This window comes from Podarcis gaigeae (assembly GCF_964106915.1).
Source record: "Podarcis gaigeae genome assembly, chromosome: 2".
Classification (NCBI taxonomy): Eukaryota; Metazoa; Chordata; class Lepidosauria; order Squamata; family Lacertidae; genus Podarcis; species Podarcis gaigeae.
The window spans coordinates 20,023,885-20,044,714 of record NC_139679.1 but is presented as its reverse complement, the minus strand read 5'-3'; the positions used below and the strand labels follow the sequence as shown (position 1 = coordinate 20,044,714).

The window sequence follows — 20,830 nt, the reverse complement described above, 5'->3', positions numbered from 1 at the left end:
CTAGACTGGTATCAGCGAGTGACCGCCAAGACCACATAGCACCTGTCCTGAAAGACCTACATTTGCTCCCAGTATGTTTCCAAGCACAATTTGAAGTGTTGGTGCTGACCTTTAAAGCCCTAAATGGCCTCGGCCCAGTATACCTGAAGGAGCATCTCCACCTCCATCTTTCAGCCCGGAAGCTGAGGTCCAGCTCTGAGGGCCTTCTGGCGGTTCCCTCACTGCGAGAAGTGAGGCTATAGGGAACCAGGCAGAGGGCCTTTTTGGTAGTGCTTCCCGCCCTGTGGAACGCCCTTGCATTTGATGTCAAGGAGATGAACAACTATCTGACTTTTAGAAGACACCTGTTTAGGGAAGTTTTTAATGTTTGATGATTTATCGCTTTTAAATTACAGTCATACCCAGGGATAAATGTGCTTCAAGTTAAATATTTTCGGGTTTTGCTTTGCGGCAACCCAGAATTAACGGAGCGTGTTACTTCTGGGTTTTGCCGCGTGCGCATGTGCATGTGCAGACAGCAAAAATGACGTCATGCGCCTGCGCGGAAGCAGCGAAACACGACTCACGTGGACATGGGTTGCGTTCGCTTCAGGATGCGAACGGGATCTGGAATGGATCCCGTTCACATCCCGAGGTACCACTGTATTATTATTAATATTCTGTTGGGAGCCATCCAGAGTGGCTGGGGAAACCCATCCAGATGGGCGGGTATAAATAATATATTATTATTATTATTATTATTATTATTATTATTATTATTATTACTACTACTACTACTACTACACATCAGGCCTCTGATCCTGGTCCCATCTGTACCACACATTTAAAGCTGTTTCACACCACTTTCAATGATAATGACTCTCCCCGAAGACTCATAGGAGCTGTCCTTTCGTTAAGGGTGCTGAGAGAGCAGACACCCTAGTCCTGTCACAGACTTACAGTACCCAGGGTGCTTTAACAGCCAATCACCTTTCCCAGGGAATTCTGGGAATTGTAGTTCTGTGAGGGCAGCATTCGCAATTTGCCAGGTGTCAGGTGCATTTTGCACCTGGTTATAAGCCACTTGTGACCAAGTGAAGATTCTTGGGGCGAAGCTATTACTGTTTAATGTGCTTGGATGTGGCTTTAAATATACAGTGTGGTGCAAGGGGCCTGAGAGCTGTCAAATTTAGCAGCCTAGCTAAATAGTGATCATTCCGATTCATCAGTTATGGCAGTTGCCCAAATCTAGTACCAATATTACAATATTTTAGTGTATCTTTCATCTTTGTTGGAAGCCGCCCAGAGTGGCTGGGGAAACCCAGCCAGATGGGTGGGGTACAAATAAATAATAATAATAATAATAATTATTATTATTATTATTATTATTATTATTATTATTATTATATTGCAAAGCTAGGACAAACAGAAACACAAAGAGAGTGATCTACATCTACATTGAAGTGCCAATAAATATTTCAAAGTGGATTCACTGTAGTAAAAGCCTGAGCTATAGGAGCATTGGGCACACGCCAACCACTTAGGCTTAACTGAAAATAGAATTTTAACAACTATTTTTGTTGTTGTTTAGTCGTTTAGTCATGTCCGACTCTTCGTGACCCCATGGACCAGAGCACGCCAGGCACTCCTGTCTTCCACTGCCTCCTGCAGTTTGGTCAAACTCATGCTGGTAGCTTCAAGAACACCATCCAACCATCTCATCCTCTGTCGTCCCCTTCTCCTTGTGCCCTCCATCTTCCCCAGCATCAGGGTCTTTTCCAGGGAGTCTTCTCTTCTAAGTTAACTGCTAACTAAGTTAACCTAGGCTTAACTGAAAACAGCATTTTTAAAACTGTTTTAAAAAGGGGGGGAATGGGGAGTGGGGTATACTGCCATTTGAGAAACCAAGCAACCCACATCTGCCAAAAAGCCTTGGCTTGAATGGGGCCTTTTAAAAACCAAAGTGCATGAAAGACATGTTAATCAGCTCACCCCACTGCCTGCAGAGAGCGCTTCAAAGAGATCTTGTGCACTTAAGGCAGTCTTATTTAAATTATGTGAAGGAATTAAGAACAAAACTCCGATTAGTGCCTTTTCCCTAGACAAGCGAGGGCTAAACAGCTAAGCTCTGATTTTGAGGAGAGCTAATGCAGTTAATGGACGCAGGTGGCGCTGTGGGTTAAAGCCTCAGCGCCTAGGACTTGCCGATCGAAAGGTCGGCGGTTCGAATCCCTGCGGCGGGGTGCGCTCCCGCTGCTCGGTCCCAGCGCCTGCCAACCTAGCAGTTCGAAAGCACCTCCGGGTGCAAGTAGATAAATAGGGACCGCTTACCAGCGGGAAGGTAAACGGCGTTTCCGTGTGCGGCTCTGGCTCGCCAGAGCAGCAATGTCACGCTGGCCACGTGACCCGGAAGTGTCTCCGGACAGCGCTGGCCCCCGGCCTCTTAAGTGAGATGGGCGCACAACCCCAGAGTCTGTCAAGACTGGCCTGTACGGGCAGGGGTACCTTTACCTTTAATGCAGTTAATGGGCCAGATCTTGAACTCAATTAGATTGGTGCAACCCTGTCATTGATTTCAATGAGGTATATCAACTAGGCAAAGCATCTGAATGGAGGTGTGTGTGTGTGTGTGTGTGTGTGTGTGTGTCCCATTTGTGAACTAACTGGTGAAAGTTACTTCCAACAGGAACAATTATTTTGATTGCAGAACAGGACTGCAATTGGGTCTTCAACCGAGTTGGAGCCACTGTTAAATTCACGGAAAATGTAAACGTTCATCGGGCACATTCAACGACCTTTTCGGAAGCTGGCTGGCTGCCTAATGGCAGAGGCCTTCTTGCTGGAATGGAGTGAGCAGATCAGCAGCATGCTGTGGAAGAAGCCTACTGAAAGCTAACTACACTCGTTTGCATTTTTAAAGCCAAGATTGGTATGCCCATCATGCAGAGAAAGCTGCAGGATGGATCCAAAATGTGGGGACCCCACAAGCGTAATTATCCGACAGCTCATTTCTATGCAAAGACCTCCATTTGTTGGACCACAGGTTTCCTCAGGCCCAACTAGCATGACAAGGATAACAGCACTATAGTCCAACAACATCTAGACAGCTTCATATTGGCTACCCCTCCTCTGGGGGATGCGGGTGTCGCTGTGGTCTAAACCACTGAGCCTTGGGCTTGCCGCTCGGAAGGCCGGCAATTCGAATCCCAGCGACGGGGTGAGCTACCGTTGCTCTGTCCCTGCTCCTGCCAACCTAGCAGTTCGAAAGCACGTCAAAGTGAAAGTAGATAAATAGGTACCACTCCAGCGGGAAGGTAAACGGCGTTTCCATGCGCTGCACTGGTTCGCCAGAAGTGGCTTAGTCATGCTGGCCACATGACCTGGAAGCTGTACGCTGGCTCCCTCGGCCAATAAAGTTAGATGAGCGCCGCAACCCCAGAGTCGTCTGCGACTGGACTTTACCTTTACCTCTCCTCTAGAAACTCAGGTATATAAGCTAGCTGCCAAATGACTCCTCATTCCAAGATTACAGTCATCAAAACAGAATGTCTAGTTGCCATTTTGGGGCAAGACGGCTCTAAAGTCTTATTTTTCAAATGATGGGCTGACTGTGACTGATTCTCTATTAAACATCTGGCTAGTTCAGATGACAACCTTGAGCTCGGTTAAGAACTTTGAGGACTTAAAGAAGAAAAGTCGCTTGATCCAGAGACAGTCCGCATATATACTGGCCTATTCCAACCTCTTTTTCTTAATGGTGAGATGGATCATTCATAATGTGAGAATATTATTCACAACTGTGAACAGGGCAGTTGGATGGGGGAAGTGAAAACAAGCGACAACAATTAACTATAACGTTGTTCACTGCTCCTGCTCAGGCTGCACGGGGAAAAAAGCAATTTGGTTCCTGAAATTCATTTTGATTGTGCAGATAAATATAACAGAATTCTACAGGATGTGGTATTAGTGTGTGAAAACAGTCAAGATTCAATGATCCCCAGATGGTGGAGATGTCAGGCACCATCCTGACACTCAGGCACCTCCACTTGGTCTCAAGTGGCTGATAAAAAGGTAAAGGGACCCCTGACCATTAGGTCCAGTTGTGACCGACTCTGGGGTTGCGGCGCTCATCTCGCTTTATTGGCCGAGGGAGCCAGGTCATGTGGCCAGCATGACTAAGCTGTTTCTGGCGAACCAGAGCAGCGCACGGAAACGCCGTTTACCTTCCCGCCGGAGCGGTACCTATTTATCTACTTGCACAATGCACCTGCCGCCTGGCTAATTTCGAACAGGGATCAGTAGGCTCTCAGCAATCATCATCTCCAGTAAACAAGAAGCTATTTTCAAGTGTGTATGGAGGCTGCCATGGGATACGGATGAAGAGCTAGTTCCTCAGAGAAGGGCTTCAGAGGTCACACCAGCACCATAAACCTGGTCTTCGGATAGATAATTTTGATGTGAGGATGAAAGCATGGCAATAATCAATTAATTAATCATACCTCACCCAACTGGCTGGGTTTCCCCAGCCACTCTGAGCAGCTCCCAGCAGAATATTAAAAACACAACAAAACATCACACATTAAAAACTTCCCTAAACAGGACTGCCTTCAGATGCCTTCTAAAAGTCAGGTAGTTGTTTATTTCCTTGACATCTGATGGGAGGGCGTTCCACAAGGCGGGCGCCACTACCGAGAAGGCCCTCTGCCTGGTTCCCTGTAGCCTCACTTCTCGCAGTGAGGGAATCGTCAGAAGGCCCTCGGAGCTGGACCTCAGTGTCCAGGCTGAATGATGGGGGTGGAGACGCTCCTTCATGTATAATGTGAATTACACATTCACGTTACTGTACTGTCCTACACACTGAATGGCTTTGTGAAGAAAAGGTCCCCTGAGCAAGGGGGCAGACGCCTCGGGTGGCAAATACTGAGGGGAGGGGAGCAGTCAGAGCTGTGTGTGCCACACAGACTGCTGTGCACTCCCCTAAGCTAGTTTGCTGTTGCCAGGTGCAACAGAAGACCAGCGTCAAAGTGAGATTCAACTGCCATCATGGCTGATGGTCAGTAGTGTTGTGAGTTCGAATCCAAGAACATTTGGCGGAGGCCCACTAGTACCCTCCCCCCCACTCCTGCCACTGATGACCGAATAGCAAACGGAGTCATTTATTCCAAAGTTACAGCACTTGTTTGCTGGGTTGCAACCACCAGTCTTTAAAATAAATAAATAAACAAACCCCTATTTTCTTTTGCACCATAAAGGTTCTTTCAGGAACACCTTGCACAGTTCTTTTTTTAAAAAAAATGGTGCAGTTTCTGTTCCCCAGGCAAGACAGGGGTTTAGAGGGATGGAGCTTATGGGAAGGAAGAAGAGTCTATAAATGTGCAACCCAGTTGCTGAAACCTTGGGAAACACGGCAAACATTCAGCAAAGAGCATTTTGCCCGCAGGTCAAATTGCAAAAGGAAATTAAGGTTGCACCATCAAGATTTGCAGATGCTAGAGGCAGCCTCCTGGGCTACCGCGGTCTAACAATCTGTACTAAGGCAGGAGTGAAAAGGATCTGCAGAACTCTGGTAGACCCTGAACCCTGAGGTCTGTTTACAGGTTTCACCAAAGGAGTCAATTCTACAGCTTCCTAGGAATATGCTCTTCTATTGGCCAACTGTACTGTGCCATCCCCTTTTCTAATTAGTATTTTACAGAAAATACAGGAGGTCCAGCGTACGGAAAAGACAATATACAGAGCTGATGTGCGGGGAGTTTTTAAATGAACACATAAACACATATAAAGATGAGAGAGAACAAGGTTTCAGTCATATGACCTATCCCATTCCTGCCTAATGGACCAAGAGTAGGGCTAAGCTTAACAAATCAAGCAAAATTATTATTATTATAATTATTATAAGTAGTAGTAGTAGTAGTAGTACCCTGCTCATCTGACTGCATTGACCCAGCCACTCTGGGTGGCTTCCAACATATATAGAAACATACTAATACAGTGGAACCTCAGTTTTTGAAAATAATCCCTTCCAAAAAGTTAGAAAACCAAAAACTCAAAACGGCAGCCGAGTGGCATATTCGGCTACCGAAAATCGTTAAAAAACCGAAGCAGTTACTTCTGGGTTTTTGGCATTCAATAGCCGCAATGTTTGACTTCCAAAACGATCAAAAACCAAGGTTCCACTGTATATGAAACCTTCAAAAGCTTCAGATGTCTTCTAAAGGTTAAAAACTTAAACCCCATCCATTTCAATCTGGGGGAAACGAAGCAGGCGTAGAGTCTATAAACTTCTGCTCATTAAAAAGAGGGTAGTGTGTGTGGCTAACTGAAAGATGTTTTCCTCACACCTAGACTTGCAGTTATGGGCCCCACTTTATATGCAGCTGTTCCCCAGAGTGGAATGCATTTGTGGGATTTACAAGGTGACTTAATCTGCTATCCCACCCATGTCCTACAACAGAAAGCCCTGGTAATTCTGCCGGGCCTACTACTCAGCAATTATGGAGATTGTACAACGTCTCTTGGGAAAGTCGCAACAGTACTGATACCCAGATCTCTGAAATCAGATCTGTGTGGGCAGATGATGAACTCCTGCAGATCTTCTTCATGAAGACCAGCAGTTCCCTGACCCTTCAATTAGCTCTTGCATTTCCACCATGCAGATGTCACACAAACCCCACTGGCCAAAGTCCAGGGAACTATTAAGGCTCCTGTAAACCTGGCAGGTTGTTTTATCGACACATGAAACCAGGAGCTTCTCATAAAAACAGGTTTGACACACCCAGAGTCAATTAATACGAAACGAGGTTAACTATTAAGCAGCTGCCTTGTGGCCTAAAAGCTGTATTCCTTCTTACGTTGTCTAAAAGAGATATTTCTCAACTGAGTAGCTCTTGCATCTATACTGTATAAAATAGATCCTGGACCTTGGGAACTGTAAAACCCCATCCAAGAAGGGGTTTACTAAATGTATACATATTAAGCTATCTGCACATACATCCAGTGTTTGACATTCTCCAGGTGCTTGGCTAATTTTGCTACTGGCACGGGTTCAACTACACGGAGATTTCTGGGTGCCAGGTTGGTGCCCACAGTTTAAAAACCTCTGCCTTTGTGCATAGTTAATACCATTTCCTTTTTTAAAAAACTTTATTCCAAAACTGAAAAAGAATTACAAACATCAAATTCAAAATCAATATTTGTTTTGTAACATAAACCTATTACATAATGGACTAGATTAAAATATACCAACTTGCTATAGACTTCCCTTTGCTATATATAAGGTAAGGTAAAGGGACCAATGACCGTTAGGGCCAGTCGTGGCCGACTCTGGGATTGTGGTGCTCATCTCGCTTTATTGGCCAAGGGAGCCGGCGTACAGCTTCCGGGTCATGTGGCCAGCATGACTAAGCCGCTTCTGGCAAACCAGAGCAGCGCACGGAAACGCCGTTTACCTTCCCGCCGGAGCGGTACCTACTTATCTACTTGTACTTTGACGTGCTTTCGAACTGCTAGGTTGGCAGGAGCAGGGACCGAGCAATGGGAGCTCACCCCATCATGGGGATTCGAACCGCTGACCTTCTGATCAGCAAGTCCTAGGCTCTGTGGTTTAACCCACAGCGCCACCCGTGTCCCTTGCTATATATAAATGCAACACAATTAGAAATATTATATTAGAAATTTTTATAAATTCCCCTATACCCCTCACTGCCCTTCACCCATGTGTGATCTCAATATTTTTTTAACTTCTTCCATCTTGTTGTGTTGTTGTAGTTTTAATAATTATTCAATTTATTCTTTTATTATTTCCTTGCTTGCCCCTGCACGTTTTACACATTATCTATTAATATTCCAGTTCCGGAACTGTATTTTTTGATGCCTTCCTTCACTCCATCCCACTCTGTTAAATATTCTCTGATTGTGGAAATGGAAATGGTATTAACTATAAGAATAAGAATACAGTGGTACCTCAGGTTACATACGCTTCAGGTTACAGACTCCGCTAACCTAGAAATATTACCTCGGGTTAAGTACTTTGCTTCAGGATGAGAACAGAAATCGTGCTCCAGCGGCACAGTGGCAGCAGGAGGCCCTTTTAGCTAAAGTGGTGCTTCAGGTTAAGAACAGTTTCAGGTTAAGCACGGACCTCTGGAACGAATTTCAGTACTTAACCTGAGGTAGCACTGTAATTCCATTTCCATTTCCACTGTGTGCGTTTCTCCTTCTTGCATACTGGGACAAGTGAACTGTTGTGAGAGTAAGCTACAATCAAGCAATGTAGTCGAGATCATAGAATCACAGAACTGTAGCATTGAACAACGGTGGAGCAAGTCGATTAGGTGCCTGGAGTGGGGCCAGCCAGGGCCAGTCGGGGCAGGACGCTCTGTGGGGCCTCCGAGGAGTCTGCCTGCCTCCTCCCACTCAGCCGCCCTACAGCTGGGGGGGGGGGGAGGCAGCGGGCAGACCGTTTGAGGCAGCGTTGAGCCTGGAGCAACCAAGCTACTGCGTTACTCCCAGGAAAGACGCGTGGCTCGGGCGCGCTGCAGGCCCCATGGTGAGTGCTACCCAGCTTTTTGTCAACCCCATCAGTGGTGACACCCGGGGTGGCCCGCCCCCACAGCACCCCCCTTCCTCCGCCCCTGGCATTGAAAGGGACCCTCTACTAGAACCCCCTGGTGAATAGATATTCCGTCGTGGCAACCATAACCCTGATTTAAGGTGCCATTTGGCACCTAGCTTATATATCTGAGTTTCTAAGACCGCCTAAAACTACTACTTATTCATTTTTGTTGTGGTTACACTGCCTTTTATTTCAAGGAAAATGTTAGAGGTATCGGCTGGTTGCTCAAGAGCAATCAGGCAATATGCTTCAATAGTCTGTTCTAAAGCTTTCTTATTAGAGGTAAAAACCTTTAGAATGCAGAGCGCCTCTATTCCGTGTCTTGCTCAATCACTGACAGAATCTGAGAGTGGGCGGTGCTTAGATCTTCCCCAGCAGAGTAGTTTCTTGACCCCCAGTCTGCGCCTCCCCTCTCTGTGCGGAAGCCTACTGCGCAAGGAAGGCGTGGGTAAAGGAGGACCTTCCTCCTCCCCGCTTTGCTCAGGCAAGGTGTCCTGGCACTGCCTTGCCTCCTCTGAGCCCTGCATCTCCTCTCCACTAGAGGTGTGGCTATTCTCCTCCGCTGAGGAAGTGCTGCTTCCCACGATCTTTCGGGGCTCTCTGTAATCCATCTGGCTTTTCCCCTCTCGCCCCTGAGCCGATGGCAGTTCCCTGACAGAAAAAGACCAAGGTGGTGCCAGGAGGTGCCAGGAACCACCACCAGAGAAGAAACTTTCGTTTTTTTGACCACTGGGCAGTGGAGAGAGACTTTCTGTTCCTCATCAGGAAATGGCTTTTCCACTTGCCTTGCCCCAACAAGCCTTTCCCAGACTATGACTTTGAGAGCAGCAGCAGGAGGAGGAAAGAGAGAAGTTCAGGGATATATATGCAGTGGTACCTTGGTTCTCAAACATAATCCGTTCCGGAAGTCCGTTCAACTTCTGAAACGTTCGAAAACCAAGGTGTGGCTTCCGATTGGTGCAGGCACCCCGGAAGCAACAGCCGACAGCCGCATTGGATGTTCAGCTTCCGAAAAACGTTCGGAAACAGGAACACTTATTTCTGAGTTTTCGGCGTTCGGGAGCCGAAATGTTTGAGTACCAAGGCGTTCGAGAACCAAGGTTCCAGCAGAAGGGACATGGAAAAGACTTAAGAGCCTCGGACATAAGACTACCAGGTTGATGGACTAGATGGAATGGACAGTAAGGTCTGATATAACCCGAGACCAGGAAGAAGAGACGTTGGATGAAGATTGGAAGAAAGCTTAAAAAATTTATTTTGGGAATTAGGGTAAAATTTATTTTTGGGAATTAGGAAAAATAGTGGAATGAAATCATTTGGCTTTAGTAGGAGTTATGTATAAATAAGTATTAAGTTCTAGGATTTAAGGTATTATATTGTAAGATAATGTTAAAATAAATTAAGGTAAATTGAATAACAGAATATTGTGAAAGATGAAAAGGATTTGCTGAGTTAATTGATAGGTTAGACTGTTAAGTTAAATTATCTAATAAAAATTGAGAAAGATGGAAAGAATTTGCTGAAACAAATAATTAAACTAGAATACAAAAAGGGAGGTGTGAGGAGGTCGATGAAACAAGTAAATGAAAGACAAAGAGATGGAATATTGGATGTGTGTTTTCATTTTTTATTTTTTATTGTTATTGCTGTATTTTTCTTTCTATTTTTATTGTTTTTAATTTTTTCTATTTATTTTTTATATATTGTAATGTATATGTTGTTAATTTTTTTTGCTGTTTGTTTTCTTTTTCTCATTTCTGTAATCTCTAAACTCTTAATAAATATCATTTTAAAAAAAAAGAACCAAGGTTCCACTGTATATATTTTATAAGCTGTGCTTCTTTGTTTCTCAATTTGACTCTTTTACATGGTTTTGTATGTTTTATTTTATGCATTGTGATTTACTGTTACTGGTAATTCTTTATTGTGGCTGAACTTGCTGATGTTTAATTTTACCATTTACTATTAGATTCTGATGGATTGTTGAATTTTGCTTTGTTTGATATAAATTGTTTATTTTAAAGTTATTGTGACTTTTACATTGGATCAGATTGTTACAATTAATGTTTGATGTTTTATTATGATTTTATGTCTTGGAAACAGCCAAGAGTGGCTTGGGAAACCCAGCCAGATGGGCAGCGTATAAATGAAATATGATTATTATTAATTACCATTATTATATACAGTGGTGCCTCACAAGACGAAATTAATCCGTTCCGTGAGGCTCTTCGTATAGCAGTTTTTTCGTCTTGCGAAGCAAGCCCATTGACAGTTTAGCAGATTAGCGCTATTAGCGGTTTAGCGGCTTTTAGCGGATCAGCTGATAAGCAGCTTAGCGGCTTAGGAAAAGGGGGGGAAGGGGGGGAAACCCGCAGGAACTCGCAAGACATTTCGTCTTGCGAAGCAAGCCCATAGGGAAATTCGTTTTGCGAAGCGCCTCCAAAACGGAAAACCCTTTCGTCTAGCGGGTTTTCCGTCTTGCGAGGCGTTCGTCTTGCGGGGCACCACTGTATTCATACAGGAACAGAATTTCTGACACCAATCTGCTTTTCTTGCACACATCGGGCAGTATAGGAAGGGATGTGGATTACAGTTTCACATCAAGTTTCACCACCAACAGCCTTGCCTAAAGGCAGATCAGACCCTACAGGGCTATAAAACTTCCATTCTTTACTTCTGGGCATAGAGGCTGCAACCCGTCAGACAGCTTGGGAGGCCTGTAAAATACTGAGCATTTTATGTTTTCTCTCCCAAAGGCACCCTCATCTGGCTTGCAGCCTAACCTTCCCCCAACCTGGCTGGAACCCCTCCAGGTCAGGTGAGCACTGAAACATTTGGTTGGCAAATCGCTCTGCACTTTCCTTCCTCAGTTTGCCTTTGCTGGTCTTTGTTCCACCACAGAACTACTGTATTTTTCGATCCATAGGGCACACTGGACCATAGGGCGCACCTAGTTTTTAGGGGTGGAAATAAAGAAAGCTTCCCCCGACCCCAGCCCCCAGAACAGGCTGCTATCCGCAAGCCTTCGGAGCCCTGCGGGAACTCCTGCCGCACTCAGAAGGCTTGCAGATAGCTGCCTGAAGCCCGGGGAGCGAGAGGGGTTGGTGCACACTGACCCCTCTCGCTCTCCAGGCTTCAGCGAAAGCCTGCATTCGCTCCATAGGACGCACACACATTTCCCCTTCATTTTTGGAGGGGGGAAAGTGCGTCCTATAGAGTGAAAAATACGGTATCTCCTCAGACTTCATCCTCTGTTTTCAGCTGGCCTCCAGATTCCTGGCTTTGACAGATCCACAAATAAAAAAGCTTGGAGCAGAGCGGGAGAAGAAAATACTTCTAGCTGTTTGTGTTAGCTGCCAATATTCTTTACTATAAGCAAACGGAATCCATTTGCAGTAGGTCAGGGATGTTATCTGCAACTCCTGTAACAACAGGAACATATGCATGGCGACGCCTCTCCCCACAACAGCAACAAAAAACCTTGAACCTTAAGTTTGCAGAACGAATTATTAGATAAAACACCTCAAAGCCCGGTGTCCTGTTATCACAGCTTTTCCGACTGACTGGAACAGAGAACGCTGAGCTCCCAGGGATGGTAAACAGAAATGAAATGAAAAATCTGACACAAAACCTGCATGCCAAGTGGAAACCCGAGCTGTTTCTGCTTGGCAAACACGCACACCAAGGAACCAAAGTATGCAATACTCAGGGTTGCGAAGGAGCGGGGGGGTGGGGTGGTGCATGCCGGAAACAAGTATTCCAGCAACTTTTGATCTATCCCCAAGCCAGGGTGTCAGCCCCGGGGCAACCTAGCTGATGCCTGACCAACGTAGGTCACCTATCAACCTAATTTATCTGCTCACCTCTGCTGCTAATGGCCTTGCGCAACAAGATACAGGAAGCAACTCAGAATATGCAAACAGCAATCGCAGTCATGCATGCATGACAATCAGCCTATGCTGTAGAAGGTGCTTAAGCACAGAATACACAGGGGAACTGCCTAATCTCCCGGAAGGCTAACAGACATATCCTGTTTACACCTATATTGGTTTTTATATTCCACACAACCGAAAGCTAAGGTGATAATGTGGATTCTGGGCTAGGGCACAGCATCAGGCTTTCTGAACTTGTTTTTTCTTCTTCTTTCTTTGTATTTTATACAATAATAATAATAATAATAATAATAATAATAATAATTATTATTATTATTATTATTATTATTATTATTATTTATTTATACCCCGCCCTTCTGGCTGGATTTCCTCAGCCATTCTGGGCAGCTTCCAACAAAATAATAAAATGCAATAGTCTATTAAACATTAAAAGCTTCCCTAAACAGGGCTGCTTTCAGATGTCTTCTAAAAGTTTGGTACAGTGGTACCTTGGGTTACAGACGCTTCAGGTTACAGACGCTTCAGATTACAGACTCCGCTAACGCAGAAATAGTACCTCGGGTTAAGAACTTTGCTTCAGGATGAGAACAGAAATCGCGCAGCGGCGGCATGCCAGCAGCGGGAAGCCCCATTAGCTAAAGTGGTACCTCAGGTTAAGAACAATTTCGGGTTAAGAACAGACCTCCAGAACGAATTAAGTTCCTAACCCGAGGTACCACTGTAGTTGTTGTTCTCTTTGACATCTGGTGGGAGGGCGTTCCACAGGGCGGGTGCCACTACTGAGAAGGCCCTCTGCCTGGTTCCCTGTAACTTGGCTTCTCGCAGTGAGGGAACCGCCAGAAGGCCCTCGGCGCTGGATTTCAGTGTCCAGGCAGAATCCTGCCTTTTTTTTATCATGGATCCGAAGGCAACATAGAATTGTAAGAGTTGGAAGGGACCCAAGGGTCATCTAGTCCAACCCCCTGCAATGCAGGAATCTCAGCAAAAGCATCCATGACAGATGGCCATCCAACCTCTGCTTTAAAACTCCAAGAAAGGAAACTCCAGAACCTCCTGAGGGAGACTGTTCCACCATCAAACAGCTCTTACTGTCAAAAAGCTTTTCCATATATGTTCAGTTAGAATCTCCTTTCTTGTAACTTGAAGGCATTGGTTAGAGACCTACCCTCCAGAGCAGGAGAAAACAAGCTTGTTCCCTCTTCCATGTGATAGCCCTTGAGATATATGGAGATGACCAGATCCAGATCTGCTTAGCTTCAGCAGGGTGTTAGTCTCATGTTCCTGCAGACCATTCCCTAGTTTTTTACTCCTCAGAGCTGTCAAGACAGTGAATGAGCAAGATCCAGTTCATATGGACTCTTCATGCCTTGAAGGCTCCACTCCACAACAGCTTTGGATACAATAAATCTGCTAGTCTTTACAATAGTGGAATATTATTTGAGGATGATGATAGGACATCACATATTTCATGATTGACCATGCTGGACTGTACTGATGGGAGACTTAGCAGGGTAGATGAATCTGTAGCATCTCCACACAGGGGTGCAACTTGAATAAAACATTGTGGAAGCCCAGGTAAGCCCCACCGCTCATAATCCATCACATGATGCAGTGCAAACACCCCATTTGAATGGAAATGCCCACCAACTTTGTTTGGACTCGACTCCTCAAATATTTCATTGTGGGGGCTGAAGCCCCCAAGGCTGCTGGGAGTTGGCTCCAATGTCTCCACTTAATTTTGAGGTGCCAGCTACCATGGAGTCAAAAAAATGCCAATGGAGTGTGTCTACATTTTCTCATCAGATAAAACATCTTAACAGACCTCTGTTGACTTTAACACAAAGGATAGATCATAGGTGATGCACTGGCTACTTCAACAGAGGCGGGACATGGGTGGCACTGTGGTCCAAACCACGGAGCCTCTTGGGTTTGCCGATTGGAAGGTCGGTGGTTCGAATCCCCTCAATGGGGTGAGCTCCCGTTGCTCTGTCCCAGCTCCTGACAACCTAGCAGTTCAAAAGCACGCCAGTGCAAGTAGATAAATAGGTACCACTGTGGCGGGAAGGTAAACAGTGTTTCTGTGTGCTCTGGTTTCCGTGATGGTGCCCCGTTGCACCAGAAGCGGTTTAGTCATGCTGGCCACATCACCCAGAAAGCTGTCTGTGGACAACGCTGGCTCCCTCGGCCTGAAAGCGAGATGAGCGCTGCACCCCATAGTTGCCTTTGACTGGACTTAACCATCCAGGGTCCTTTACCTTTACCTTTTTACTTCAACAGACTGAATTAAATCATAGAATCATAGCATTGGAAGTGACCCTGAGGATCATTTTGTCCAACCCCCTGCTACACAGGAATATGCAGGGGCCCCAAACAGGGATTGAACCTGTGACCTTGATGTTAAGCAACTGAGCTCTGCTGAAACATACATCCTCTATCACTCAGAGCCACAATATCAACACAGAGGGAAAACAGGATAAAAAGCTCTGTGAAACCTAGAAGGAGACCCAGTCCAGAACCTTTGCCAGCAAACCTTTACATGCTTTCATAATGTTTTAAAGTTAAATAGGAACATGGCTGCAAAATAAGGGGAGAGGTATTCATTCAGAACCATACTCAATTCATCCCGTCTCTGATGTTCTGCCACTGGATAAAGAACCTGAACACCAAAACTTTGGGGCGATTCATATTTATGCAGCTTAATTGGTAACAGAGCACTGTGAATCACCTGTTTGCCCTAATGACTTCCTAGCTTATGGTGATAATGTTTTTGCAAAACGAATTCCACAAATTCCACAGCAGCAGCATAATACACCGTGACCAACAAGGTAACTCTGTGTACAAGAACTGCCAAGTCACTTTTGCACTGCCTGACGTTTGGAAACAAAACAAAAAGAAAAAGGAGTCACACATTTCTGCTTATTACAAGCCCTGGAAATATTAAGTTATGTAAGTTTTAACCAATGGACTGCTTCCTATAGCACCAAACAGTCTAACCCATATCAACATTTGACATCACTGACCTAGATTTGATCCTGGGCAGAAATGGGAGGTCAACATACCCACAAGCAATGTGATTCTGGGTCAGAACAATGATCCATCTAACCTGGAGACTCTTGAGAGTCCCATGGACTGCAAGAAGATCAAACCTCTCCATTCTGAAGGAAATCAGCCCTGAGTGCTCACTGGAAGGACAGATTGTGAAGCTGAGGCTCCAATACTTTGGCAACCTCATGAGAAGAGAAGACTCCCTGGAGAAGACCCTGATGTTGGGAAAGATGGAGGGCACAAGGAGAAGGGGGCGACAGAGGACGAGATGGTTGGATAGTGTTTTCGAGGTTACCAGCATGAGTTTGAACAAACTGCGGGAGGCAGTGGAGGACAGAGGTGCCTGGCGTTCTCTGGTCCATGGGGTCACGAAGAGTCGGACACGACTAAACGACTAAACAACAACAACAAACTGGAAGCGCTTCTGACCATCCAAGAAGTCATAACCAACATCTGACAGGGACAGGCATCTCCTGTTATTTGTTGCCCGTGGCTGGTAACACACAGGTTGCAGTGTTAGTTTGCACCTCCCAATATTCCCATTTCTCCAAAACATTCCATTAATCCTTTAGAAATCCCACGCCATTTCCTTATAACACCCTGGGGGCAATCGATGGTGTAAGTTAACTACCAATTGTATAACTAAGCTTATCCTTTAGCTCATCATAAAATGCTCTAACTGCTTCAATAAATAATCCTGAGTTGTATTTTGAAAGGGAGATACTGTTTCCTACTCATTCTTTCCGTGCCAACTGTCTCCATTCTCTTTTACATTAGTTAACCAAGCCCTCTCTCTGCTTAATCCTCTTATTTCCTGGAAAAAAAATGCTGTTCTTGATTTTTTTAGTTGCCCTTTCATTCCTTTTTGAGGTGGGGCAACCAGGAAGACATACAATTGTTCATGTGATAGCATTTACGATGTCTACTGTTTCATTTTAATCCCCTTCTCATTAAGCCTCTGTCACAACTCATTTTTCTTCAACACAAGACTGCAGATAAGCAAGTACACATCGTGACTTGGCTCAAACACTCTCTCTCTCTCGCTCTCGCTCTCTCTCTCTCCAAAAGCTTATTCCATGATACATTTGTGAACCTTTATTTCACCACAAGACTCTTTGCTGTTGTTTCCAAAGCCTCTCTTGAATGGCAAACCACAAACAGAGATCTATGCAACTCCAAAGTTTGTCAATCAAAATAAAAGACAGTATCTTGCTTGCTCTGATTGAGTGACCTTTCTTTTGTGATCTCAACACCTCTCCCCCTACCTCTGGCTAGAAGCCCTCAGTGTTTGTGTATGGTTAAGAACATTTGCCACAAAGGACTTTATTTTGCACTAATGAATATGGAATAAAATATTCCACTTTGTAAAAGTGGAAAATGCCGTTGGAATAACTCAACACTGAACAAGATGCTACTCTTTCCCTTCTTAACCAGTCTTTAACCGGAGTGCGTTAATTCAAAAAGGAAAACCAAGAAGCAATTTTCTGAGTAACATGCTAAACACCATTTTATGAGGCGCCTGTGGGTAATGATGTGAGTTATGAGGACTGCCCATGGCTGAGAGGCCTTCCCCTGTCCAGCAACCATGTAGTGTGGGAGATTCAGGTCCCAAACTAGGCCCAACACCACCTGCCCAGGTTACAATGAAGCAGTGCTCACACCTTAGAAGGGATGGTGGTGGTGCCTGGTTTATACACTTATAAACGCCATCTCCAACTCCTCAAAAAATTCCATCAACTACGTCTCCGAAAAATTTTACACATCACTTGGGAAGACAGGCAAACTAATGCCAGTGTACTGGAAGAAGCAAAGATCACCAGCGTCGAAGCAATGATTCTTCAACATCAGCTTCATTGGACTGGGGATGTTGTGCGGATGCCTGATCATCATCTTCCGAAACAACTACTCTATTCCAAACTTAAAAGGAAAGTGTAATGCTGGTGGTCAACAAAAGAGGTTTAAAAGCTCTCTCAAGGCAAATCTAAAAAAAAAAAGTAGCATAAACACTGACAACTGGGAAACACTGGCCTGCGAGCGCTCCAATTGGAGAGCAGCCTTTATCAAAGGTGTCATGGGCTTTGAAGATACTAAAACTCAGGACACAAGGGAGAAACGTGCCAAGATGAAGGCACAATTGGCAAACCCTGACCGTGATCAACTCCTGCCCGGAAACCTATGTCCCCACTGTGGAAGGACGTGTGGATCCAGAATTGGCCTCCAGAGTCGCTTACAGACTCAGTGTTAAGACCGTGTTCATGGAAGATAATGTTACTTGGCTATGAGTGATCACCGAGGAGAAGGAGGAGGAGGAAGAAGAAGAAGGCGGCCCCTGGTAGAACCCAGGTGAGGCACTGGAAGATGAGCAAAAACTTATGTCCAGATGCCATTGGTTGTCTTCTTCAGAATATTGGCTCAATCCTCCCCCCGCAAGCCCTGAAGGTGGAAAGCAGAGGTTAATCTGTTGGACAATCTCCAACGGTGAAGAACAATTGACCTCTGTCCATAAAGAATAGTGCTCAGAAACCCCAGACAAGGATCCAGATGACATTCACCTAAACATGACCCAGAAAATGAGCACTGCCTTCCCCCGAAGTTCATGTTTGGTGTGTCAGGAAAATTGTTGCTGTTGTTTAGTAAAATGTTCTGCTCAAACAGGTTCCTCCCTGGGCTGTGATCCAGCGAAATCCAATGTGTCCCCTTCAGTGTTTAGCAGACTCATTTTTATGAGGATCAAGAATATCATACTTACGGAGAGCGTCAGACGAATCTCAACATGGTTGCAGTTTTTGGAAAGCTTTTTCCTTAGTGCTCTGATCGCATTCTTGGGTCTGCAATTAAAAGAAAGGAAGCCAGATAAAAGCAATGACTTAACACGCCGTTTGCCCTGCGACACCAACCAGAGAGATAAAGACTGCAGCCACTGTTTGCGCTGAAGAAAATCCAGATAAAACTGAATTAATGCACTGTATTTCAGCAGCAGCCAGATTACTGTCTTCGTGACAGGTGGGCTGTGTGTAGAGATACCCTGCAAAGTGTGAACAAATGGACGTTCAGAATCCTTGGTCACCCAGGATCTAGGGCGGTAGGCAGGTTTTTCTCACATTTCCTAGAGGGTAAAAAGGTAAAGGTAAAGGGACCCCTGACCATTAGGTCCAGTCGTGGCCGACTCTGGGGTTGCGGCGCTCATCTCGCTTTATTGGCCATGGGAGCCAGCGTACAGCTTCTAGGTCATGTGGCCAGCATGACTAAGCCGCTTCTGGCGAACCAGAGCAGCTCACGGAAACGCTGTTTACCTTCCCACCAGAGCGGTACCTATTTACTTGCACTTTCGAACTGCTAGGTTGGCAGGAGCTGGGACAGAGCAACAGGAGCTCACCCCGTCGCAGGGATTTGAACCGTCGACCTTCTGATTGGCAAGTCCTAGGCTCTGTGGTTTAACCCACAGCACCACCCGTGTCCCTAGAGGGTACCCAATTGCAATGCTTTACCGTATTTTTTGCCCTATAGAATGCACCGGCCCATAGGATGCACCTAGTTTTTTTTTGGGGGGGGGAAATAAAGGGGGGGAATTATTCCCCCCCCCATCCGCAGATATCTGCCCGAAGCCTGGAGCGCTATGCTTCAGCGCGCCCCACGCTCCATGCAGCAGGCTGCTATCCGCAGCCTAGGGAGCCCTGCGGGAACTCCCACAGGGCTCCCTAGGCTGCGGATGTCTGCCCAAAGCGTGGGGAGGCGCACCAACCCCTCTTGCTCTCCACGCTTCAGCGAAAGCCTGCATTCGCCCCATAGGATGCACACAGATTTCCCCTTCATTTTGGAGGGGAAAAAGTGCGTCCTATAGGGTGAAAAATACAGTATTTTTCTCTAGAAACACGAAAAACCACCGTGTGGTCTGGTTGGATTATGGGCAGGGTAGACATAAAACCAAGTACAGTGGTACCTCAGGTTACAGATGCTTCAGTTCACGTGTTTTCGGGTTGTGCACCGCGCTGAACCCAAAAGTATCAGAAAGGGTTACTTCCAGGTTTTGGCGCTCGCACATGTGCATAAGCACTAAATCGTGCTTTGCACATACACAGAAGCGCGAAATTGCCACCTGCACGTGCGCAGATGTGGCGCTGCGGGTTGTTAACGTGCCTCCCACACGGATCATGTTCGCAACCCGAGGTTCCACTATAATTAATTAATTAACTCCATCCCACTTATATGGGAGAAAGTAAACCCCCACTTATATGGGAGACACATTTCAGTGGGAACGCCCTCTGTTCCACGTGACTTCCAGTGTCCCCCAGTCTTGGTCAATGGATTCTGCTCCTATCCTCATACCCTGACTGCTTCAACTGCATAATCAATGGTCATGCTATCTCTTGGTCATGCTTGAGTATGACCGAATGCTGGAACCTGGGGAGATACTATTATTATTATTATTCAGTTTATTATCCACCCTTCACCAGCAGGTCCCAAGGCAAATTACAAGAAGTTTAAATTTGGTATTAAAATCAGAAAAAACAAATTACAGCCACTGAATCCTGAAAGCACCAATCTCACCTTTCATGAGGCCCCAAACACACAAAGCAGCAGGCCATACTATTTCTGCAGCTGATAAACCAACCGCAGAGATTTGTTCATTTATTTAAAAGCATTTTTAGCCTGCCCGCCATCCACAGATCTCAGAGCGGGTTACAAAACTTTCAAACAAGAATTCTCTTTGTATCGTACAATGCGAAGCTTCCCCCGACCCCGAACTGAATTCCCCCCAAACATTCCTCTCTTTCTTCCCCATCTAGCACTTCAATGTGCTCCATTTATAAGCAAAATTTAGCAGCAGCAGAAGCAGCAGCTTAGTATTTAAATATTGCACAGTGGAGCCAGAGACTCAAAGGAGATTGTTTTATTGCTGCCGCCTCTGTTTTCACGTCAGATCCTCAAACCTTTTCTTAAAAGGAGAAGATGAGGACACTGCCTAAATAGTCTCACCCATTATCTGAGCCCAAACACTAATAGCACTAGATTACCCTATCGAAAATCCTGTGGCAAATTGTGCAAGACTAAGGGTGTTCACATCAGCTTCTTGGCTCTCTTCCAGTCTAATTATAGGAGGCTTCAAAACAATCTAGATATTTTCCCCCCCACATGCTAGTAGATAAACAAGTACACTCCACCTCATAGGTGGATGCACTATTGAGTGATGGGGTGGGGTATTGCTTTCCACCATATTTATAAATCCATGGGAGCGAGTGGCGCTGTGGTCTAAATCCCTGAGCCTCTTGTGCTCGCTGATCGGAAGGTCGGCAGTTTG

General features: G+C 45.5%; 1 protein-coding gene across 1 annotated transcript in view; it reads right to left on the bottom strand.

The window, feature by feature from the left end:
- The window catches only part of TOM1L1 (target of myb1 like 1 membrane trafficking protein), a 57,533-nt gene that overhangs the window by 27,005 nt on the left and 9,698 nt on the right, over nucleotides 1–20,830 (bottom strand). The window contains exon 3 of the mRNA XM_083727543.1: nucleotides 18,281–18,359. Within this exon, the coding sequence (XP_083583669.1) occupies nucleotides 18,281–18,359 (79 nt within the window). The remainder of the gene's footprint in view (nucleotides 1–18,280; nucleotides 18,360–20,830) is intronic.